Source organism: Cyanistes caeruleus, chromosome 5 (assembly GCF_971803275.1).
Source record: "Cyanistes caeruleus chromosome 5, bCyaCae1.hap1.1, whole genome shotgun sequence".
NCBI classification, from domain to species: Eukaryota; Metazoa; Chordata; class Aves; order Passeriformes; family Paridae; genus Cyanistes; species Cyanistes caeruleus.
The window spans coordinates 62095458-62119361 of NC_141705.1; the positions used below are offsets into that span (position 1 = coordinate 62095458).

The window sequence follows — 23904 nt, forward strand, 5'->3', positions numbered from 1 at the left end:
AGATGTAGCAGCCCAGACTAGGACAAGCAAACAAAATTGAGTATATATTCCGAATGGTATTCATTGCCTCACAGGTTATCATGCCATAAGCATAATAAACCAATAAAGCAATTCTCATACCATTCCCTGGTCTCAACAGGAGCAATACAACAGGCAAGTAGTTCCCCATGTGAGGGAAAATATAGAGAGCAAGATACAGTACCCATATAGACAAGCCAACCACCATGGTGGATAGGTTTCTGTTAATATGAAATTGCAATTCTGACTTTCTCTCAGGTTAATGCCCCACGTTGGGCGCCAAAATATGTACTAGTTTGAAATCAAACCAGTGAGAGATCGCAAGTCAGAATTATAATTTAATAGGAAAATGATAAAAAGAATAAATGCAATAATATCAAAAACACTGACAGAGTCAGAATACAGCCTGGAACCCTGTTAGGGTGATGGTAGTCGTCCAGATGAGGTGGTCTTGTTGAAGCGTGATCCTCTGGAAGAAAGGGGGTCTGGTCTTCAGATGAAAGTCCAGCAGTAGCTCCTGTCCTCTGGAAGTCCCGTAGGTAAGGGCTGCTGTGGTGTTCGAATTCTCAGCTTATATCCAGTATGGAATGCTTGGCTCCTCCCTCGGGGAGGAGCATCTCACAATGGGATGGTGAGTCATGAGATAAGGCCTTGATGAGCCATTAACAGAAAACAGTCCAGGAGGAAGTTATCTCTGAGTCATGCAGCAAGGCAGTGGTGGGCCCATTAACAGGGGACAATACAGGGGGAAGTTATCTATGAGTCATGGGGCAGGGCATTGATGGGCCCATTAACAGAAGGTAGCCCGGGGGGGGGGGGGGGGGGAGGCAGGGAGCACTGCCTCACCTGGTTTCAACAGTACATGAGGATGGTGATAGAATATACTGCAACCCAGGACAAGGAATAAGAAACCAGATTAAAACCTCCAGAAATTTTTTCTCCCCACCCAATTTTTTTCCTTCCCCAGCTGACAACAGAGAGACAAAACCTGAAATGTTAAAGCAGCATCAATAGTCTTTTCATCAATAGAGAGAGGAATTCTCTCTTGTCATTCCATGGAGATTTCTCCATAAGAAAGCAGTTTTCTCATGCCTTTTCATTCCCATGATTGGCAGCCACCCAGAAAAAAATCTGCCATCATGCTCTCCTCCCATTTTCATATGACTCAGAGGTGTGTCCATGGGCCATGAACTCAAGGGGTGTTATTTTAAGGATGAGTTATTCAAAGGCAAAGGTTCTCTTAATCTGTCTCTGTGATCATCTCGGGGCAGGTTTATTTTCCTTTTTTTCCCTGTGGGCCAAGGGTCTTCATCAACTCTCACTTCTCTCTTTCTGTTCCAGAATCTCATGGGATCACAGCTACTCCACCATTTGCTTAGCTCATCAAGCAATATTTTTGCTCAGATTCACAGTTTGAATAGTTCATTCCCCCCTAATACTCTTTTCATTAATTAAAGGAGTTATTCAGAATATTATTGTCCATCTCCATGGCCTTACCAAAAGAATATTTCAGCTTATTAAAGCTCATTCTCCTTCTATCCGAGGCTTGACTTCTTTTGTCTTACTGACTGATGTTTCATATTGTCTCTTTATATGTTGATCGCTCCCACTTTCCTCCCTCTGTAGAGGGAATTAAATTTGCAGGTCTCATCTGGGTAGTGAACTGGTTAAATCTGGCCCAAGCCACGGCACTATTCATGGTGTCAGATTTCAGTTCAGCAGGCTAGAAAGTAGCAGACAGCTTTCAGCTGCTTTTCAGCTTGGAGGCGTCTGTGCGAGGTGTGGCCCGGGGGGAGAAGACCACAGGATGGCAGCAGCCCTGGCCCGGCCCAGCCTAGGGCCAGGGGGGGCCCCCGGGCAAAGCTTCAGCCACCCCGCTGGAATCAGACCCGGAAGGCTTCCCGGGCCCCACAGCAGAGCCAGGCCCTGTTCTGGGGCCGGAGGAATCCCCACAGTCTCCACTCCCCGCCCGGGAGCCACGGCAGGACGAGCCCAGCCCTTGCTGGGCCTCACAGGCCGTGGGGAAAGGGGCCAGCCACACTACAGCTCCAATACCTTTCCAGGCCGGAAACCAAGAGAGCCAGAAGCTCCCGGGCTTAGGTTTAAAAGGTGGTATTCACAAAGGTGATTTTACTTTTCAGTGGTGAAAAATGCTGTCAGTTCTCAGAAATGGTCACCTATTGGCCAGGTCTCAAGCAGAGAAGAAATTCCCAGCAGCTCTCTCAGAGGAGTCACTTCCGTGGATGTTTTACACTTCTTTTCCTAAATGCCAAACTATCACATATGTATAAAAATGCTTTTTGAGCATATATGTCCTGGGACTTTTTTACATGGCATTAAAGTAGTTTTCTGCTTTTAAAGTTACACCTGCCTACGGCCTGGTGAGAATGGGTGTTCAGAATACAGTGTCTCTTTACCAGGGAAAGATGAAGCATGTTCATTGCTAGATTACAATTTAATGAGAAATCACTCAGGTGTTGTAATAGGAATACACAAATTCTGAGCTGAGTTTCTCCTCCTGGGGTCCTATTGCAACTTTGATATACAGACTTTGCTAAAGGTTTTGAAGGCAGAAAGCCTGACAGGAGGAATAGTAGCAGAAAGCAAGGAAAATCAAGATATCAAAGGGAGTGGTACTGACAGAGGAGAAGTCTCCAATGATGAGGCTGCTATGGATCTTTTCCTTTCTCTTCCCAGGGTACAAGACCTCTTTCCCCACAGCAGAAATTTAAATGGGAAGCTGTGGGCATTAATACTTTGCACTTGTCAAGAGTAGTCCACCGGAGCCCAGGGAAGGGAGGGAAGAGAGAGAGAGAGAGTGCTGTAATTTACTTCTTTTCTTTCTGGGTTCAGTGAACTTGGCTCACCATGGGTCCCTCCTTTGCTCTTGTAGAATACATCTGAGTTCAGTGCAGCATATATGTGATTTATTTCCAGTCTGTGTTGAACAGCACAGAGTGGTACTGTCTTGCTCTTGGGCTTGCTCAGATATACACTTCATGTGTCACTTACCTACCATGCAGGGTGATTGTGACGATTAATTAGTTAATGTTTGTACAGCACTTTGAAAATGTTATGCACTATTGATCTTCAGTCTCTGCTTGATGCATGAGTCTCTGCTTGATGCATACCCATTAATCTGATAGAAGTTGCATGCATTCCTCAAACAGAGAATACATAAATGCTAAGTATAATTTTCATTATTATTGTATTTCACAATATTCCTTGATCATGGTTTTGTAATTTAGCTTAACTTTTTAAAATATACAGCTTACAGAAACACAAAAATTTTTAATTTTTGCATCTTTCTTTCAAGAACTCCTTCAGCCTGAAATAAGTGGTCATCCTTTGTTCCTCTGGTTTCATTGTTTTCTTCCCCTTATTCTATCTTGTGCATGGTCTGACCAGAGGTAGGTTTCTGTGTTCTGCAATTGGCAACGTATCTTGCTAGCTAAGGAAGCAGACTCATAACACCTCACACAAATAGTATTTGATTACTGCTAATTACAGTGCTGTCACTTAGACGGGGAAAGAAAGTCGGCTGGCTTTGTCAAATAGCAATGAAGTAACCTGCTGTCTGTCTACTGACTTAATGGCTTTAATTGCCAGTGCATAATCAAGATCTGGTGAATTTGTTTGAACATACCAGCAGGCACCAAATATTTCAATTAAAATCAAGTTGTATAAGTAGTGTTGCTTCAGCTAGAGCAGGATTCCGGTATATTCAGGCTTTTGAGGCTCATGGAAAGGTGCTTGGCAAGAGCCAGCAAGCTAACAGACAGATGGATTGTTTCTTTTATTCAGACTTGGAGTAACCTCCCCCTCTGATGTTACTGGACCCTTGTAGGTGTTTCCCTTTTATTTTCTTTCAGTCTTTTTTCTTTCTCAGGGTGATGTCTCCCAGAAGAGTTCATGCACTGTAGGCTTTCTGCTGTGAATGAGGACTGTGTTGTGGTGGGCCATTGAGAAACCTGCTTTGGCCTGGAGAAGAGTCTGTCCCAAACTCTTGAAGGAGGCTTGCTGCTGCAGCAGTGAGAATGGTAGCTTAATAGTCCATTGAAGAAACATAGAATCATAAAATACCCTGAATTGGGAGGGACCCACAAGGATCAAGTCTAACTCCTAGCCTTGGACATGACGAGCAAAAGAATCATGTGCCTGAGAGCATTGTCCAAAAAGCAAAAAAATAAAAGGAAAAGCTGTGGCCTGGCACATCAAAGGAGGTGTATTTCTTCCATGTAAAAGTTGATAGAGCTTTTATTCCCTTTGGCATTCATCCTCTTGCCAGAATAGTATTTTTCAAGAAATAAATCCCTTTCCTATAGCCAGTGGATGATACAGGAGTTTGAAATAAATGCTTGAATCATGTTGAACTTTCAGAGATGGCTTTGTCCCAAAGAGTCAGAGGTGCTTTATTTTCATCAAAGCCTCAATCAAAGATTTTTGTTCTATCTTTGAAGGATCCTTCCTTCAGGGATTCACGCCCATTCAATCAGATCATTACCATCTTCTTAAGCACAGAAGAACAGGATCTTGTAATAAAATCTGCAAGGCCATGAGCTGGACATGCCTTTGTTCTTCCATTAAAAGGCTGAAACGGGAACCTTCCACTTCTCTGAATCTGCTTTGAGCACTGGATGGTGTAGACTACTCTTAGCTGTCATGTTCATATTTAATCACTGCATTTGAAAAGACCCACCTGGTCCAAGTTATGCCTTCTTACTTCATCAGTTTTCATTTTTCTACATAGTTGAATTTTCTGGTTTATTTGTGTGGTTCCTATGGCTTGTTGCCTGGTAGGTGTTACACTGGATTGGTGGGTGGATTTTCTAGGCACGGAGAACTCTCATATAAATGATCTTCTTAGTTTTGGTGGTTAAAATTGATGCCTTGACACCAGGAGAAATGACCTTTGCTTGTCTTTATGTTGTTATCTTATCTATGATACTGTTTTACCTTCATCCACATACCACACAGTGCGTTTGACCCCAAGACATAGGTGTGACCTGTCTTCTCCCAGCCTTCATGTAATTTTAGGGATCGTGCTCAGCAGACATGCACTCAAAAGCTGGCATGCAGAAAATCACAAGTTCTTTCTGTTTGTTCTGAAGGACCTTTAGAAAGTTGTACCAACCCCCTGCTTAGTTCTGGCAAAGCTGGAGTAATTCTTACGTGTGTTTAGTGGGAGCTGTCCGCATTCCACAACTCTCTAGATCACACTGGAGCTTGAGAGCTAAAAACAACCCCTAAATGCAGAGATGATGTATGACAGACAGATTTATATTTGCAGAAAGGCAGAAAATTAAGGCAGAGTTTCCTTCCTAATTTTATTTATTTATTTATTTATTTATTTATACATTGAAGAGAAGAAACCTACACCACTAAATGCTGCTACCAAATTTGCTTTTTTTGGATATGCGTGAGTATGTACTTCAGTAAGTTTTACAGTATTATATGGATATTTTAAAGGTGATATCTGAGTAATAATAGAGTAGGGCAGAGATGCTGAGCAAGGTCAGTGGGCTTGCATACTGATGAAGTCAAAGAATAGAAGGAATGAGGAGGGCTTGTGAAAGTACATACTTCGTGCTTGCTATTCCTGAATCTAAATTTAGCTGAATTCAGCAAACTTGAATCACAAAGAAACCTGCATTAAAAAAAACCCCAAAACAGATAGTCTTTAAATTTCTTTCTTTTTTCTTTCCCAGATACTCAATTTCATTGTCCAGCTTAACTTAAATGTCAGTCACAGTTGCACTGTTATCAGTGGTATCACACAGAACTAAATTACATAATGTGATAATGGACTTTCCATCTCTACCAATACAGAAGATGCTGGGATTGTAGCTGCCTAACCATTGCACATAAGAGCCACCACTCTGACTGAACAGTCAGTGATCCCTATTTTGGAAGTGGAAAAATAACAAAAGTAAACAGAGGTTTCACACTTTCCATTGTGTGCATTGTGTGCTTTCCATTTTCTGTTTACTACTATGGTGCCAATATAGGTAGGCCAGTAAGAACTTCCTTGTTATGAAGTTCATCTTCATTTTCTGCTAGAAAAATATCTACCCATTGGAGAATGCTGTTTCTATTCATTTTCAGTTTCTCTGTTGGTTTTCCATTTCACTGGTTGGCTGAAAGCATCAGTGTTCTTAAAAGTACAGGCCAGATGTTTGGAAAGGGTAAAGTAGCACAGCAAAGCAGCTGCTTCTGCTTTTGCCACCTGAGACCCACTTGTTATCTTTTTTTTCCCTACCCTATGTGCATTTTGTAGCTCTGAGCATACTTTGTTAATATTATTATTGGCAGTTATATCTTCATTAGTTTCTGTTTTGCCTATAAATGCTACCAGCATTCCTGCCCTGTTTATTTCTGTTCAAGAGTTGTAAGCTTTGGTAATTTTTCAAGTTGTCATCTCATTCTTTCAAAATCACCAGATTTCTTTCACTTGCAAATGTGCAATCTTTCAAGTGTCTTTCACTTCCTGCCAATAGGTTACATCCAGCTTTTTTAAAAACTTAAAAGTCCTGTCTCTTTCTAATTATTCTGCCCAGTAAGAACTAGTTGTGCTGGTGCAAGATGTTTGTCTTTGGGAGCTCTGCTAGGTAGTTGTGGAGTTAAAAGCTCTGCTCTCAGTCTGTGTCCTCTTTAATCTTAATGAGGTGTAGGGATTGTGGATAGCAGATGTGTGAAATCCTGAAGGTTTTCACATTGCCTTTTAAATTCAGTAAAAATAGTGTCAGGAAAAGTAATCCACAAACACCAGAGGTTTATGTCCAAAAAGGAGACAAGGGAGTTCTTTAACTTTATTCAAATAAAGGGAGAGGCCATGGGGCCTTTCCTCTGGGGTCTCTCAAATTTTTGGAGGGTGCAGCCTCCTTTTTAATCCTAATTTCCCAGCTGTATGCCCTTCTCTCTTTCCCCATTGGCTGAGGTACTTGAGAGGTACAGACTTCCCGGAATGCCTGATACCTGATTACCCTCTAATGTATAACCCTTCCTCTTAATTTTTAATTCTTATGGAATTTATAGTGTTTCCCCATTATCTCTTTCATCTTTCAATATCCAATTTCATTTATCAGCAAACCTAAAGTTTTTCTGTAAAGGCAAATGCTTTTATTTTCCATTCATCAATCAGTAGAGTCCTTCCTATTGTTTCTTTTATTTCTCAGTACTAGTTTTATCTACCAACATACCCATAGCTTGTTTGTAAAGACAAATCTGTCATTCCTCTTAGTCCTTCCTCTGTTATTTTTTTAATAATTGTCTTTACAAACTTTAGTTATCATTTTTAGTTATCATTGACTTCATTTCCTGTTCCTGGGTCTTTTTTTTGTTTTGAAATTACTTGCAGTGACATCAGTTTCTGTTCTTTTGTAGCCATCTCTGATCAGTAGGCATGGCTACTACCTGCATCCCTTTGATCACGTGTTGAATAAGTTGTACTGAACAAGGCATCATGCATGGTAAAAAGATTAGAGTTGCTACAGTACAAAAAAATCATTTGTTTAACCTATAGTTCACCAGGTGACCACTAAAACAAGTCCCATTCCCACCTATATGCTTTCTGTTCTATTTAGACAATAAATGCCTCTTTCAGAAGAATGAAGCTGCCATGGACTTCCTTCTTCATCCCAAAATCCTGTTCCATTATGGACTTTACTCAGGGTGCTAACCCACCATTCAGATTAGACTGGCCTGACCACCCATGGCCAGTTTTCAGATCCCCCTGGCCCTCCGCAGACCCAACAATTTCTAACGTTAAAGGTTTTTGCTACTTCTTCTCTTAAGGCTAAAAAATACTTTCCCACTTTAGGCCCCAACCTAACTGACAATATAAAGGTAAGATTATTAAGGGAACCATTCTAATGGTGTAATCTAATCTCCTAACCTAATTTTCACTTTGATGTAGTCTTCCGCACCACCTGTAACAAGTGAAGGAACAGAAACAGTTTAACATAAAGAAAACAATGACAGCAAGGATTGGCCCCCAATATCTGGAGATCTGAGAGAGGGGATACCCACACAAACTATTTCAGCAGACAGCCTGTGGGTAGGCACTCAGGGCTTTCCCTGATGTTGACGCACCAGCTACTGCTCCAGTCCACTCCTGCAGAGTGCCTCAGGAGCCCCAATGACTTCCTTCATTAAGTTGTTTTAACAACTGTAAGGCCAGAGCTTTTGGTATCCACTGCTTACCACTCCTTGTAAACCAATTATCCCCTCTTTCCTCTGCCCCACTCTTTTGAATTATCTCAAGTTCCTCTGGTGGAAAAGACAGTTTTTCTGGCACCAGTGCAGTTACTGGGAGCAAGGGGAGGGTCTTAGAGATTTCTGGCAACAATACAGCTTTCTGAGCTTCTTCATCAGACAGTCGGTTTCCTATTGCCCCCTGTGAACACCCTGCCTGGTGACCCTTGATGTGTATTATTGCTACCCTTTTTGATAAGTTCACCACCTCCAATAGGTGGGAGATTAAGTTCTCATCTAACTCATCTAAGCTAACATCTTTCCCCTGCAGGTTAATAAACCTCTTTCTTCCCATAGTTTCCCAAATGCATGTATCACCCCGTATGCATATTTATAATCAGTAAAAACATTTATTGTCTCGTCTCTGTATAATTCACAGGCACTCACAAGTGCATACAGTACCGCTGTCTGACCTGACCTGGTGGGAGGTAACCTCTCCCCTTCCTTTAATTGCTTTCCTCACAATATAGTATCCTGTAAATCCCTTGAAGACCCTTGAAGACCCATCAATAAACACATTTTCTCCCTCAGGCCAGGGGGTAAATCTTCCCTAGCCCGGGTCTGGAGATCCATCACCTGAATGAAGTCATGGGTTTCTTCCTGGCTCCCCTCTTCAGGGCTATTCAGACAGGAGGCTGGGTTAAATTCTTCCCCAGTTTTAAATTCTAAACCTTCCCATTTCCTTAAACAAGACTCATACTGTAATAACCTAGCACTAGTCATCCACTTAGAGGCTGTCTCAGTTAACAAAGCTTTAATCTGATGTGAAACTATAAAAATCAATACCCTCCCCTTGTCAGCTTTAGGGCCTCAGCCATCAGAGCTGTGGCTGCACAGTTCTGCAGACAATGGGGCCAGCCTCTGGCCACTGAGTCTAACGGCTTAGAAAAAAGGCAACAGGCCTCGGTGTTCCCCCATGCTCTTGCACCAAAATTCCTTTAGCATGACCCTGTTTAACATCCACATATAGTTCAAATTCCTTTTCCGAGTCTGGAAGAGCTAAGACTGGGATATTAACCAATTTGTCTTTTAATTTTCCAAAACTTTGTTCTCCTTCTGGTGTGCATACTATGACATTAAGACTGTCTTGGGTTAAAATTCTCAATCCATAGTCTGCAGTACCCCACCAACACTAAAAACTGCCATAACTCCTTTTTTTGTCTGGGGTAATGGTACTTGTAAAATCCCTTGTATTCTTTCTGGATCAATACACCCTAACCCTCCAGTCAGAATGTGTCCCAAATATTTGACCTTTTTTTTCTACCAACTGCACCTTCTTTTTGGACACTCTAAGTCCTTTTTTAGCAAGAGAATTAAGCAGCTTTATAGTAGCTTCTTCCACCACCTTCTCCTGTTCCCCTGACAAAAGCAAATCATCCACATACTGCAACAACCTAACTCCTGAGGCTGGGGTAAACTCAATATTTTCTGCAAAGCTTGCCCAAACAAAACCAGTGACTCTGTATATCTCTACGGGAGGACTGTCCATGTCAATTGTTGCTTTACCATTTTCCCCTCCTTTTGTTCCAGTGATTTTCCTTTTGAACATGATCCACTTCAGCAGCAAGCAATGCCACTGCCTAAAGCAAATCACATTTTTTAGTAACCAATTTTTCCCCGCCCCAATTTTTTGCATCAAGTCCACCCTAGGTGTAGGAAGGTGACTAACATATTAACCAAAGAAAGATAATAAAATATTTTCTGCTAAAGTTTTCCTATAGCACCCACAGAGGAAGCTGCATGATAAATACCTAGGCCTGCGTAGAGACAACACAATCCCCACAAGGCAGCAGCTGCTGAATCAGTCTCAGGATTAGAACCTGCCAATTCTAGTTCTCCACAACAGACCACAGACTGTGGGGGAGTTCCCCACAAGATAGGAGTTGCAGAATTGGCTTCAAGACTGAAACCTGCCAATTCTGGCTTTTTACAACAAAACATATAAAAATCAGAGGGGTGTGGTCTCCTCCAAACAGGAGCCTTTCAGCTCTGCACAAAACCCCATGTAGACAAATTAATTAAATCCCCAAATTCATTTACTACAATTCCCACAATTCCCTCAGAGAAAGATGCATTCAAACATCTAAGCCTACAGAAGAAACCACAATTTTCACAACTCCTTTGAACAATCAAAGATTCTTTTGACAATTTTCCTCCCTCAGGGATAAAATTTAAGGTGGATGCAGAGGCCCTTGTGTTTACTAGGAAACACATCTTTTGGTCCAGACCCACCTTAGAAGTTAACAAAGGCTACAGGGTGGTGGGTCCCTGGTAGAATGGAAGCCCCTGATACCCCTAACAATTAATTTCCATTATCCTCTGGACTTCCTCCTCTTGAGGGTCCAGCTGTTTTTGCGGACATTGCCATTTCCAGTGTCCCTCTGCCCTGCAGATAGCACACTGATTCTTTCCTAACCACTGTTTGGGTTGGATCTCCCCTGCTGGGGACGCAATGCCTCTGCCACGTCCTTGTGGCTGATCCAGTCCCTTTTGTCCCAGGGGCCCCTTGGGCCCTGCAGTTCTTCCCACTTGGGACATAAAAATTCTGCCATTGCCTTTGCCTTTGCTTTCTCCTTTTCCTTATCCCTTTTTATGTACACTTCCTGTATCTTTCTAACCAGTTCATCCAGGGACTTACTCTGCTCTTCCTCTAACTCCTCCCCGCTACTGATGTGGGTACTCATTTCCCCACAGCTCAAAACCACTCATTTTTCCAGTGAATCAAACAAAATCCTTAACAGAAAATCTAAATCTTTCTATGCACAATCTACATTTCCCCAATATTCCTTACTCCTTGTGCTCACTCTGTTTATCACACACCATATACCAGAACCAGTCCCTGTCCTGCTGCATTGTCCAAACAGCTTCTCCCCGCTCCGGTGCTCCTGGCAGGCATGGCCGGAGCTGGCAGGGTCAGGCATTGCCCGGTGCTGAGTCCCGGCAGCCCTAAGGCCCCCAGCCTGTGCTCCTGGTCCCACACCTCCACACCTGCTCTTACTGCTCCTTGCCTCAACCATATCTCTCCACACTCCCCTTCAACCAATTCTGTTCCAACACACCAGCATGATCCATCCATCCCCTGTTGCCAAGACTCCTTGACTCCCCTTATTGCCCCCGCTAGGTGTGGATTCTTGAGATCCCTTCCCAACTCCCCTTATCGCCTCTCCTGGGCATGGAGTGTCAAGACCCGTTCTCGACTTTCCCTTATTGCCCCCTTTGGGCATCTATTACCTTCGTGAGAATGTGTAAACCAACTCCACATTCTTCCAAGGAATTCTTCAAAGATATTTTGGGATTGTCATCCCTTTTGCTGCATCCCCTTCCTAGCTGTACCCTTGCAACCCTCCATGGGTGCCTTGTTTTACCTGTGCAACTCACCATGGGTGCTCTCTCAGGTTTGCTCCCCTGAGATCCCATTTTGCTCACTGGTGAAATTTTCAGTGGTCCTTCCCTGCAGACTCTTCACGGACCCCCCCTGGTCTGCCACTCATCTGCCTCCTGGATAGTCTTGGGAACCAAATCCATTGCCCAGTGCTGGCTGCCACCAAGGGGAGCTGATCACCAAAACTGGGTGAGGCGCGCCTTCAGCTCCACTCACTGCCTGCTGGCCTGGACGGTGGAAATATCCCAGATGAATCCCCATTTGTCAGGAAAATTAATCCACAAACATCAGAGGTTTATGTCCAAAAAGGAGACAAAGGAGTTCTTTAACTTTATTCAAATAAAGGGAGAGGCCATGGGGCCTTTCCTCTGGGGTCTCTCAAATTTTTGGAAGGTGCAGCCTCCTTTTTAATCCTAATTTCCCAGCCGCATGCCCCTCTCTCTTTCCCCATTGGCTGAGGTACCTGAGAGGTACAGACTTCCCGGAATGCCTGATAACTAAGATTACCCTCTAATGTATAACCCTTCCTCTTAATTTTTAATTCTTATGGAATTTATAGTGTTTCCCCATTATCTCTTTCATCTTTCAATATCCAATTTCATTTATCAGCAAACCTAAAGTTTTTCTATAAAGGCAAATGCTTTTATTTTCCATTCATCAATCAGTAGAATCCTTCCTATTGTTTCTTTTATCTCTCAGTGCTAGTTTTATCTACCAACATACCCATAGCTTGTTTGTAAAGACAAATCTGTCATTCCTCTTAATAGTACAGCTGAAATGCTCCTACTATAAAGAACTGTTGGGGATGCATGTGCTTGGGTGGTGAGAGAGGTAGCAGAGAGCTTGCAACAAGTGAGGTGGAACAGAGCAGGGATAGGCACTACCAAGGTCAGATTCTTCAGTGTTCACTCCACTATTTTGATTATTTTTGTAATTCTCATTTGATTTTTGCTGATGAAATTTCTTCTTGGATGCCCTTCCGTGGAAAACTTAGTAATTTTCCTACATAGTTAATATTCAGATATAAAAAAACTACTACAGTCTAAATGATGAATAGATGCTAATTTATACATATATACATATACTCAGAATGCCTAATTAATGATCTTCTCTGTCAGTCACAGATATGCAAATGATTATATTTTGCGAGTCTTATCATAATTGTGCTGCCCTGCTGGCTTCAGTTTGGGGGAATGTTTTTACTGCAGTTTAGAAAGGGATAAGAAAGAAGACTGAGCAACAAAGCAGTAAAGAACACAGCTTCTGTGCTGATCAGTCAAAAACAGGTAGATCCTGATTGTTTCCATGGGTGCCAGAGGCATTTCTGGAACAGGAACTAAGTGGATCCAAGTAACTCTCTGGAGAACTCACCTATCCCTGTGTTACAGCAAAGAGATCCTGAGTTGCATCTCTGACCCCAAAGCACACTGTAGAAATGCTGACAATTTAAGATGAAGGGATGTGTTCTCGTCTGGTACTCCGACAACTGGTTTATTGAACACAGCCTTGATAAGGTTTGGGGATGAGAACAAAGGATTGGGTTAAGGGCACAGGGTTAAATGAGGGGCAAAAGGGGCGGATCTGAGGATTGAGGCCCAACAGGGAGAAGGGGAAGTGGTGCAGGGGGTTGGCTAAAGACTGGGAGAACCAAGGGGATAACAGGGGTGGAACAATGTTGCAAAACAGAGCCAATGGGGGTTAAGGGAAGGAGGAACATTCTAGGTAAGGGCACCTGAATGGCGAATGGGGCTGAACAAGGGTGACATCAGTCCTCACGCACTATCAGAACACCGCAACCCAAAAGGTGTTAACATGTGGCTGCAAAGGCCCATGGGAATAAGGTTTTCCTCAAGAGGGGCATCTCTCTTCTCTTGTGTTGTCCCCTCTAGGGTTGAGGCATTTTGGTAACAGGCCCCTGAGCCTCAATATCCCTGACCACTGCAAAGTGGGCTATAGTCACTATATCTTACTGCACTAATGCCTGAAGTAATGTTGGGAGGTCTTCATGAACATAGCATTTCTCATTTTTCTTTCTCTTTGCCATTGATGTAGATGTTCCTCAAAAAGTAAAAGATTCACAGTATATTTTAGTAGAGTTTGTGGGTATGTTTTGCTATATAAATAATTATACTCTCCATAATTCTGGAAGACATTTATGAAAATAATTATTTGGTCCTCTGATACATATGTGCACAGAAGTTGCTCCAAATCTGCAAGTCCTGGAACTGGAACAAAGGAAAATGGACAGTGTTAGTCATTGTTACATGTCTTTTTGATATTGATGCCTTAAGTTTTAGCTTTCATATTTTTCATATTCTGTGCTGCCTAGGTGTGTAGCTTTGAGCTTCATATTAAGTATTATGAGCTCTCTTCACAGAGTAGGTAGACAAAACAATACTTTTTCTAGCTTGATTCCAAGGACAATCATTTTAGGTTTCAGGCCCAAAAGCATAAACAATGGTGGACTGAAGAGAGAAAACAAGAAGGATGGGACTTCGTAACCTGAAGCTGTGATTGGACATTTAACGCTGGTATGCAAATGGACCAAAACTTATACAATTGTGAGACCTCATGACCAGTCGTCCATTTTGTGACCATTTTTAAGTCCATCTTGGGCAGTACAAGAGCCCTGTCCAGGCTCTTGTACTGCCCAAGGTGTTTCCTAATGGCCTTTCAATAACTACCTACTTTACTCTTAAATCTGTCTATCCTCTGTTGTAGGTCAGCCTTCTCAAGGCATCAATATCTTGGACTGAAAACAGTTGTGAGGTGGAAAAATCTAATCCTGAAAAATTTCTTATAATTACTGGCCTTGGAAAAAATATATTTTTAAAGAATGAATTAACACAAGCTTCTAACTCTCTTCTTAACTATAAATTTCTAACTCTCCAGCATTTGTATCAGGGTGCTGTATGGGCTGAGTGTTTGCTGGGAGCAGTTTTTCTATCAGGTCCCAGGTGCTTTTTAAAGGCCTCCCTTTGTTGCCTTAATTCCATGATGGAATTCATTTGTATTTTTTCACCTGAAGCTGTATCTGCAAGCAGAAGGTGGTGGTTGTGCCACAGCCTAGAAAAAAACAGGCTGAATGTTACTTTGAGGAAACTCGGATCTTGCCTCCAGTAAGGAGAGCTCTCAGGACAGCTCTTAAATCACCACTGGGATTTGCAAGGAGTTTGCAACAGAGTAACTATGAAATCATGGCTCTGAACTGATCCGGTGGGCTGGGATGTTGGATCCTGCTTGGGGAAGCTATTGATTCTCCATACACAGTCTCAGAGGACAGGGAGGTGGTGTGACCTGTACTGCTGTGCTCTTTCCTGCCTCATAGAAGTTATGACCATTGTGACAGGGGATCCGGTTCTTCTCCACGAAAGCTGGGTTACCTTGGTTCTTACAGCTGCAGGATTGCAAAGTTGAAGCCTGTGCCTCCTGACATTTCTACTTCTGCTTCTATTCTTTGCTTGCTTATATTGGCTTTGTGGTTACTTTTAGCCATGTCAGCACACTGAAAATTGCTGACAGTAAACACCAAAGGCATGCATACATGCTACTGAAAAAAAATAACAGCCATGAGGAAAACAGCCTTGGGTAAATAGTGGATTTGCTCACTGTTAAATGTTCACAGCTTCCACATACAGCCTGGAGCCTCTTACTAAATACAGGGCTTGGAATTTCGTTTTTAAAGGACATTGATACAGTGACACTGCTCACTTTTCCATGTGACTTTTGGTATATGCAGTAGGAGAAAGGTTCATCCTGCATGGTGCTGTACAGAACAGCAGAAGTATTAAGACTTACAAGAAGAATAGCAGCCATAGGCATGTGGGATCCTGGGTTTTGTGTCAGGAAATTTGGCCATCCATCCACAAGACAGCCTGGGATGTCCTACGGACTCACAAGTCTGATGTTCTGTGCCGTCACTGTCATTCCCACCTTCAGGAAGGTGAATGATGTAGTGTGCAGGTTAGCATTAAGTGGCCTGAACTGCAGCAGACCTGAATTTTGCACAGATTAAATGCTGGGAAAGGGAGGGCAGAAAAAGGTACATCCTTGGGCTCATCCAGGGCTGTGTAGATTGGGGAAACATGCTTCTCTTGTAAGTACCTGATCACATGCCAATATTTGGTATCCCCATGTTCCTGCAGTTCTCCTGTAGTTTCAGAATGGTTAGCCATTAGGGATGGGGTTGAGGAGCTGGATTCTGCTTCTGCCGAGCTTACTTAGGTGTTCCAAGGTCCACAGAATTTGCCACAATTCCCAGAGCCCAGCTTTGAGCTGCGTGTTACCAGCAGCTGGGCCTAACTTACAGAGTGCAGGGAGGAGCAGGCTGGACTCCATCAAAAATGGATTTTGCTGGGAGTGCGTTGCTATATTTATAGTTTACCCAGCTGCTTTGGAGCCATTACAGCTGTCAAAAGCAGTCGTGGTGCATACCTTCTTGGAAACACTTATCCTGCCTGGTGGTGCCAAACCTCAGAGCTATGTCCACCTCTTCAGAGGCTCTCACCAGTAGCCGCTTACCCTCCCACAAGAAGTTCCAGCAACATGGGCACTGCCATGGAGGGTGACCCCAGAGCTTCCTTCCTCTTTCCTTTGCACCAGAAATGGTACAGGATGCAGATGAAAAGACCTGCAAGCTGGACAAGAAACATAGATTAAACATAGGCTAAAGTCACATTTCTCCAGACTTAAAAGACAGTTTCTTTATGGAAATTATTAATTATTCTGATAACCATCAGATGATGCAGTTAGGATTTGGAGATGACCTATATTAATGAAAAGAATGAGAGAGAGGTGTCTTTACAAACAAGCTGTGGGCCTGATGGTAGATATACCCAGATACTGATAGGTGAAAAAAGCAATAGGAGGAGCCATAAATTCCATAGGAATTCCACTAATTGATACAGACTGTTGCTCACCCAAGGCCCTGCTACATTCCTGGACTTGGAGAAAAAAAACAGAGACACAAAGAAAAAAAAGGGAAGGGGGGGGAATGCACATTAGAAGGGGATCTGTATTAGGCGATTGGGGAAGTATGTTCCTCTCAGGTTCCTCAGCCAATGGGGAGAGAAGGAAATGATGGGAAATTAGGATAAAAAGGAGGCTGCATCCTCTAGCAATTTGAGAGACCCCAGGGTGATGCCCCATGGCCTCTCCTTTTATTCTAATAAAGTTACAGGGCTCCTCTGTCTCCTTTTTTGGATATAAACCTCTGACATCATGGATTAATTTTCCTGACATCAAGTATATCTAATTAAAAAGATAGTTTCCAAACTCAGTTTACATTTGGTGTGGTCTCATTCATGCCTGTCAGCCATGCTGCATTTTAGTATGAGCTAGTTGAAGCTGGCTTAAATCTCTGCTTTAGGCTTAATTAAATAAAGACAATCCAAAGCTGACAAAGTCCTTACTGCCTTCCCAATTCAAGGTAAAATGCCATTAGAAGCAGCTGCTGGAAGCTGGATAAAGAAATCAATATTAGGGGAAAAGTCAAGGGTTTGGGGGGATTTTCTTTTGTGCTGTGTGTGTACTGCTGCCTGCTTGAGCCAGCAGGCCTGGCAGATGCTGCTCTTCCTGCCTGTGAGTAGGACATACTCTGCACTGAGCACTGTGAAGGCAAGGAATAAACCAACCAAACTTATTGACGACAAAGACTACCTTAAGTCCCTGCTATAAATTTCTTGCACTGGAACTCCAAATATTTCTTAAAGAGTTCCTAGGAGGAGGCTGGCATATACTTAATTTGTAAATCTTGCATTAGAAATGGGGTTGTACTTCAGAGAGCCTTCTGCTAAATTTAGAATGAAACTCCATGCTCCCACTGTCAGGATGGGAGCTTAATTACAGTGTGCTGCAAACTTTGCTTTTGTGAAGGCTATTTTTCTGCACTGCTTGCTTCAGAAAGCACAGTTTTGTTGCTATTTTTATGATGCTTTTACAACAGCAGCAGCAGGAGTTTAAATGGGTTAGGTGAAACTTGAGAAGGATTCTCTGACAAAACCAGCAATAGTATCTGTGTGGTTCCCAGCATGGAACTTCTCACCAGCTGAAATTAATCAATGTCAGGAGGAAGTTGTCACCGGTTGCTGTTGCTTTTTTTCCTTTCCTTTTTACTTTTCCCCACCTTCCTGCAACTTGCAATTCTCTTTTTTATTACACCACAAATTATCTGCTCAGATTTTTTATATGGATCCATATTTGCTGCTTATGAGTGGGAACCTGCTAGAGGATTGCAATAGAAAAATTGAACTCATAAATTCAGCAAGTTTTACATCCAAAAACAATTAAAAGGTGCACATGATTTACCCTACCTGCCTTAAGAGGTAGCTGCTATTTGCTTACAAGAATTGCAGAGCTCTAAGGAGTCTTTCATCCTTATCATGGAATTCCAATAGTGTTTTGCAGAAGCCAGTATGCTTTGCTGCACGCAGTAGTGTTGTGTGGTGTGGTGGTGATTGAGAGCTTTTGGGGTGGGTGTTGGACATGAACACCAAAGGATCTTAAAGCTACAGAGAAAGCTGTTTAGAAAACAGAAGACAAGAAAAGTTCAGGGAAAATGGGGACTGGGTTGGTCTGTTTGTTTTTCCTGAAGGACTCTCCCTCATTTGGAGGAATCTGTCTCCCTGAGCTGTGTGTGCATATAAGGTAACTTCTGGTGGGAAAGAAGCAATATAAAAAATTTGACCTCTCCCCACACAGCGCTATGTTGAGGGATGCATGTTTCTTACTAGGACAGCACAATTCACATACTCCTGCGTGTTGATAATGGTAAAGATTACAGCCTAAATGACATTGGCACCTTTAAGAAAGTCCTCAAATGTGATGCAGGACTGAGTTCCCATCAGAGTTACTCAACAAAATCTGCAGTGCTGCTGTTACCATTCTACTGCAGGAGGGGGTTTCAGTATTTCACACCAATCAGATGCTGGGGGAAATAAAGCGGGGCCAAGGTATGCTGATCTGTCTGGTCAAACAAAGTAATTTGAAAGTCCAAATTCAGTCTGCACCTAGGAAAAAATTCCCCAAAGAAACAAAATGATTCAAAGTGAGCAGCATCTGCCCACCTTTTATAAAAAATATTTTAACATTGATTAAAGCTGTCATAAAGTGGAAAATCCCCATTTTTTTAATGGTAGCAGAGAAGTTTTCTAGAAAATATTTAGTTTGTCAACATGTTACACTAAAAAGTAGGTATGACATAACCTGCTGGAAAAAACATTATTTTCACTTCCACAAATAGTAATGTAAATGTTAAATTTGATTTTATTTCCCCTCCTTGGTTTTTAAAAGGAAAATAAAATAATTGGCCAGATGTCTTTGAGATTTGATGATAGATTACACAGTACAGAAGCTTGACACCTGCTAGGAAGTATTCTTTCTGTAAAAGTTTTTATAATGTAACAATATAAAGTCATCTATCTAGGGTAAACTGTTTTCCGTTCCCATGGGACTCTCACATGGTGTAAGGATTCTACTGAGACTTCTCACCTGATGAGCAGAAAATTTATACATGCCATTTGCAAAATCCCAAACAGGAGAGACTCTAGTTTTAAATAATAATTGAAAACATTTTTAATTTAACCAGAGCCAAGGACATTCTCAAAGACATTACAGCAACTTACTAGAAAATTACTGCTACAATAACAAACAATCCCAAAGGCATGAGTTAAATAATTCAGGATCAGGAGGTGGTATTTTGACTGGGCACTGTGTTTCTTGGCCTTAAGGGTATCATGGCTGCCCTCCTGTGAGATGGGTTCTAATTTCCTATAGAAAGGATGAAAATCTTCCTCACTTTTTGAAATACTGAAGGTCCCTCAGTTTCTAGAAACTCTCCTGAGTAGAGCTGCTATCTGAAAGCTGAACAAATAAACCTCACCTTGTCCCTGCTTTCCCTGTGATTTGGGACTCTTGGCTCAAGCAATACTTCATACTGTGAAGAAAAGAATTTGTTGAGATTAATTTATTAATTATGGGCCATATTTTGACATTCCAGTTCTTTGCTTATCTAGTCTAAGACAATGTGAAAACAAAGCCAAGACCTTTGTAATTCTGGTTTTCTTTATTTACAGTGTACCGGAACGAAGTGGCATCATCTGGGGAAGTAGAATGAATATTTTGCCTAGAACAACTCTGATGTGCTTATATTTCTTTAAACATAATCTAAGATGTTATCCTTTTTGTCAGTGAGATCTAGGTACATTAGTCTGTACACAATTCTTGCTGCAGTTAGGAATTACATAACAATCTGATTTTTATGGATGAAAATAATAAACTAGTAAGGATTAACAGAATATATGTCTAGAGAAAAGGAGACCAATTGTCCTGTCTTTTGTGGAATGTGTAGAGAAAAGCTCTTCCACAGAGATCAGAGCTTTTAGAGGAGAAAATATTGAAATGGTTGATTTAATATAGCTTTATAGAATAAATGTTTTGACTAATATCTTCCCCAGGTCATTAAGTAAATTATAAAGCAGAATTTCTTTGCTATAGGCTGTTCTATATCCATGAAGACACTTCCATGAATTTGACTTCTTTTTGCTGAGAAATAGTGACTTACTGAAGCAGACTAGGCAAAGGGCTTCATACACAGAGTATTTTTACTTCCTGTTGGTCTCTCTCCATCCCATCTCTTCTCTTTAAAAGTCCTGCAACAACTCTGCATTAGAGGTAGTTTTAAGTGAGGATGCTGTGATTTATTTTTTTTCATCTCCTTACTCCTAGTCAGGGTATCAGTATGCTTCTTTAAGGAAAGCTGTATTAATGCCGTTTATTCTCTCTTTAATGTATTGCTACTTCATTGCAAGGCTACTGCTGGCACCTCAGGGCTTGGTCTAGCAGGAGTAGCCAAGAGGAAAATAGATACCTTGAGACCATCTCTTCTCCAGCTCCCCTGAGAAGTGTAGGTGAGTGGACAGGAGAAGCAGGGAAGCACTGGAGAGAACATTGCTCTGTCTGCCTTCTTCCTCCTGTAAACAGTAGTGCTGGAAACTTCAGTCTGGGGTGTCTTTCCATCTGAGACAAAAATTATAGCAGGTCTGGCTTAAAAGCAGCCTTCTGTCATCTTCTCTGTCCCAGACCCTAATGTAGTGACAGCCAGACTCTGGTTTCACAACACAGTCATCATGGACCTCAGGAAGCAGAAAGGCCCAAAGGATCAAGAGTCACCTGTTACTAACTAAATGTATCAAACCCAAGTTTGATTTGATAAATTAGATCAGGTAAATATTTAGCTGTCCAGCCTGTAAACATCATGGAGTGTATAATATATATGATGGGGTAAGCCACCAATAGCTGGGCAAAGGCTCAGCAAATGCCAGGACAGCCATGCAGGGTATTATCCTGCCCTGAGCCAGGGCACAGCCTCTTGGCAGAGCTCCAGACACAAGAGAGCTGGTCCAGGTAAGGGCTGGCCATGGGAGCTAAATGAGGGAGAGGAGAAAAAAGACATTCTCCTTTCTCTCCCTTCTTAAAATCAGTGCTGGCTAATGTTCCTGTTGTAACTGACACATTTCAGGAATAAACATCACTAAGAGCTGGAGATGCAGAGATGCACCAGCGCAGCCTTTGTGCTCCATGGGGTTTCCCTCCTGTCACTTATTCTTCTGAGGAGAATTTTTTTACTAAGACAATATTAGGCTGCTTTGTTACTGGCTCTCTTTTTTTTTCAGTCCACCATCAGGAGATGCTTTGTAAACTGGAATGAAGATAAAGTCCTGAAAGACAAAGTAATCAAAATGAGGCAGGGTGGAGGAGGCTAAAAGAAAAGTGCAACTCAAGTATTCCCTTAACTTTGTGGTGTTCACATCTTGGTTTCAGCTGACACAAGGGACTTGGTTCCTCATGGATCCAAGTCTTCAACACCGTGTGTCACTTGCAAAATATGCCAGCTTCCTGTCCTGAGTTCATTCTGCCCAATAAGGAGTAGGAAGACAGAAGCTGCTGCAGGTATTAGCTGCCAAAATTGGGTAGCCCAAAAGGCTGCTCACTTGGCCTACCCATGATGTCTGTTGTGGTTTTGATTTGCAGCTGTTACTTAGGTAGGTGATTTATGTGAAGTGTGGATCATAATCCAGAATTATATTAGTCACAGGACTATTCTGGAAGCTCTGGTTTGGAGTGCACACTTGTTCAAATTGCAAGAAAATAATCCCTCAACTTTTATTGGAAGAGCTTCCAGGGAAGGCTTTGGACAGATTTATATGGTTTCTTTCTATTGTTGTTCTGTGGTATACCACTGCTGCTGATAGTTTCTGTGCTTGCTTCTGAAGGACAAATGAAAGCCAAACAATGCAAATTTTGTCACTTCCATAGGCAGAACTATCAGCCTGGCCACTAATACAGACATGCCAAGAGAAACATTATATTTGCCTGGATTTTTTTTTTTTCTCTTTTCTTGAAGCTTTCTGCAGGATTTCCTTGGGTGAAGCAGATGCAAGGCAGAAGTACAGTGGAACAGATGCAAACCGGATAATTAACCGAGAGCTGAAATGTGTAGTGAACTTTCTCACACATCGCCATGTATCCACATCAGCACACATCCCTGTGAGCTCAGAGAGGGGAGGGAAGCTGTTATAGGAAAGGAGGTATGTGCTGGTGTTTCCTATATATGAACACTCTCACAGCATGTCCAAAGAAGCATAAGCTGGAGTTCTGTGGGCCACTGTGGAGCTGGAGGGGATTGGATACCTGTCCCATAGCTGGGTGAGGTTTCCTGTAAGCATCAGTGTTAATTGTCTATGAATAGCATGGCCTCTGAAAAATTACTTTGAAGTCTGAGTTTTAGGTTGACATCTGAGTTTTGATCACTAAGTTACCCTTGTCAGTTACTGAAATTGCATTACTCTGATTTATTGATTTATTTGCTTTATTGTTACCACTAATAACCATTGTTCTGGTTATCTAAATATACCATAGAGAAAAGAGACAGTGTACACTACTGCATGACCTTAAATCTACATTCTATCTAAAGGATCTATAAATCTGGTGTCTCAGGCTACAGAGAGCAGTTGTTCCATTTAGCTGGTAGAAAAAATCCTTGTGCCCTGATCAGCTGCAATCCTTTTTATAAGTGCTAATCCTTTCAATCTGCTGGAAGTGCTCAAGACACCAGAAGCATACTGAAAATGGTTAAAGGTTTGCTCTGCTGACATGGGCACCAAGAAAAACTACCTTGCAGATCAGATCCAGTCCTTATAGCACAGACTGGCCATGCCCAGTCCTCAGCATCGCTGCAAGTGAAACACTTTGTCTATTTCACAGACTTTATTTGAGGAAGTACCAGAATCCACTTCGGAAATTATTTCAGTGAGGCATTTTAAGGTGAATCTGGCACTTTTCAGTTTATTTGAAATGCTCTATTATCAGTTGCAGGAGTCTGAGGACATGTTTGAGATACAACACCAAAGGTTCCAGTGTGAAACACAGCTAATGATCAAAAGTGGGGATATTTTCAGCTGTTTGAAACCAAACCAGCCTCCCTTGTCTGTCAGTAACACAAAGCCCATTGATCCCTAGCTTTCCAAATTCTGCCCCCTGAGCCACTCTTGGGGTGTTCTGCAAAGTGTTTTCCAATAGCATTTAATTTGCCTCCATTCTTCAGGCTACTTAAAGAGCCCAACCAAAATCACATGTAGTCAGCAGTTCCTGAAGTAAGTTTATTAATGCTTGGGCATATTGTAACACTTTTATTAGGTACCTTCAGTGAAGTACAACTGATGACTTGCCATTTTTGTGCACTGTTATGTGGCTGATTTTTGTTTGGTTAGTGACAGTGAATGCCAGTCTAATGTTACTGATTTCAAGGCAGTGACTATTGATGTGAACTGGAAGGAACAAAAAACATTTCCAGAAATGTCTTTCAGTTTTGTGGTACCTGTTCAAAGGTTCTTATGTGCACAGGTCTCATGTTCATAAATCTGATACGTCGCATTTTCAAAACCTGGATACTTTATATGTGTAGCTGAGACAATATTTGAACTGTTCTGGAAATGAAAATGTAGGTGGTTGCTTTTGGTGTTTTGGGGTTTCTTTCCTCTCTTGTTTCTGTAACTGACAACCTGAAATTCCACTTCCTAGGCCAGGAAGTGTATCTTCAGTAGTGGGGCTTGTACTTTCCTACTCAGGACCAAGAAACCAAGATTGAAAGTGGCAGACCTCATTCTTTACGCTTCACACCCCCACTTTCTCTTGCTGCCCTTCCACTTCACAGAAGCGGAGTTCACCCACTCTTGCTTGTAACCGGGTGCTTC

At 42.1% G+C, this 23904-nt stretch overlaps 1 protein-coding gene and 1 long non-coding RNA gene across 10 annotated transcripts in view; one reads left to right on the forward strand and one right to left on the reverse strand.

The window, feature by feature from the left end:
- MAML3 (mastermind like transcriptional coactivator 3) overlaps positions 1–23904 on the forward strand; it is a 295274-nt gene that overhangs the window by 152644 nt on the left and 118726 nt on the right. For 2 of the 9 annotated variants that reach the window (XM_086889824.1, XM_086889823.1), the window contains exon 3: positions 22056–22239. The exons of the other annotated variants lie outside the window; for them this stretch is intronic. In XM_086889824.1, coding sequence (XP_086745950.1) covers positions 22144–22239 — 96 coding nt within the window. In that variant the 5' untranslated portion in view covers positions 22056–22143. The remainder of the gene's footprint in view (positions 1–22055; positions 22240–23904) is intronic. 9 annotated transcript variants of the gene reach the window in all.
- On the reverse strand, positions 13794–14943 carry LOC111928860 (uncharacterized). The gene is made up of 3 exons (XR_015286989.1): positions 14863–14943; positions 14676–14719; positions 13794–13878 (listed from the first exon to the last, which is right to left on the reverse strand). It is a non-coding gene; the product is annotated as an uncharacterized LOC111928860 (long non-coding RNA).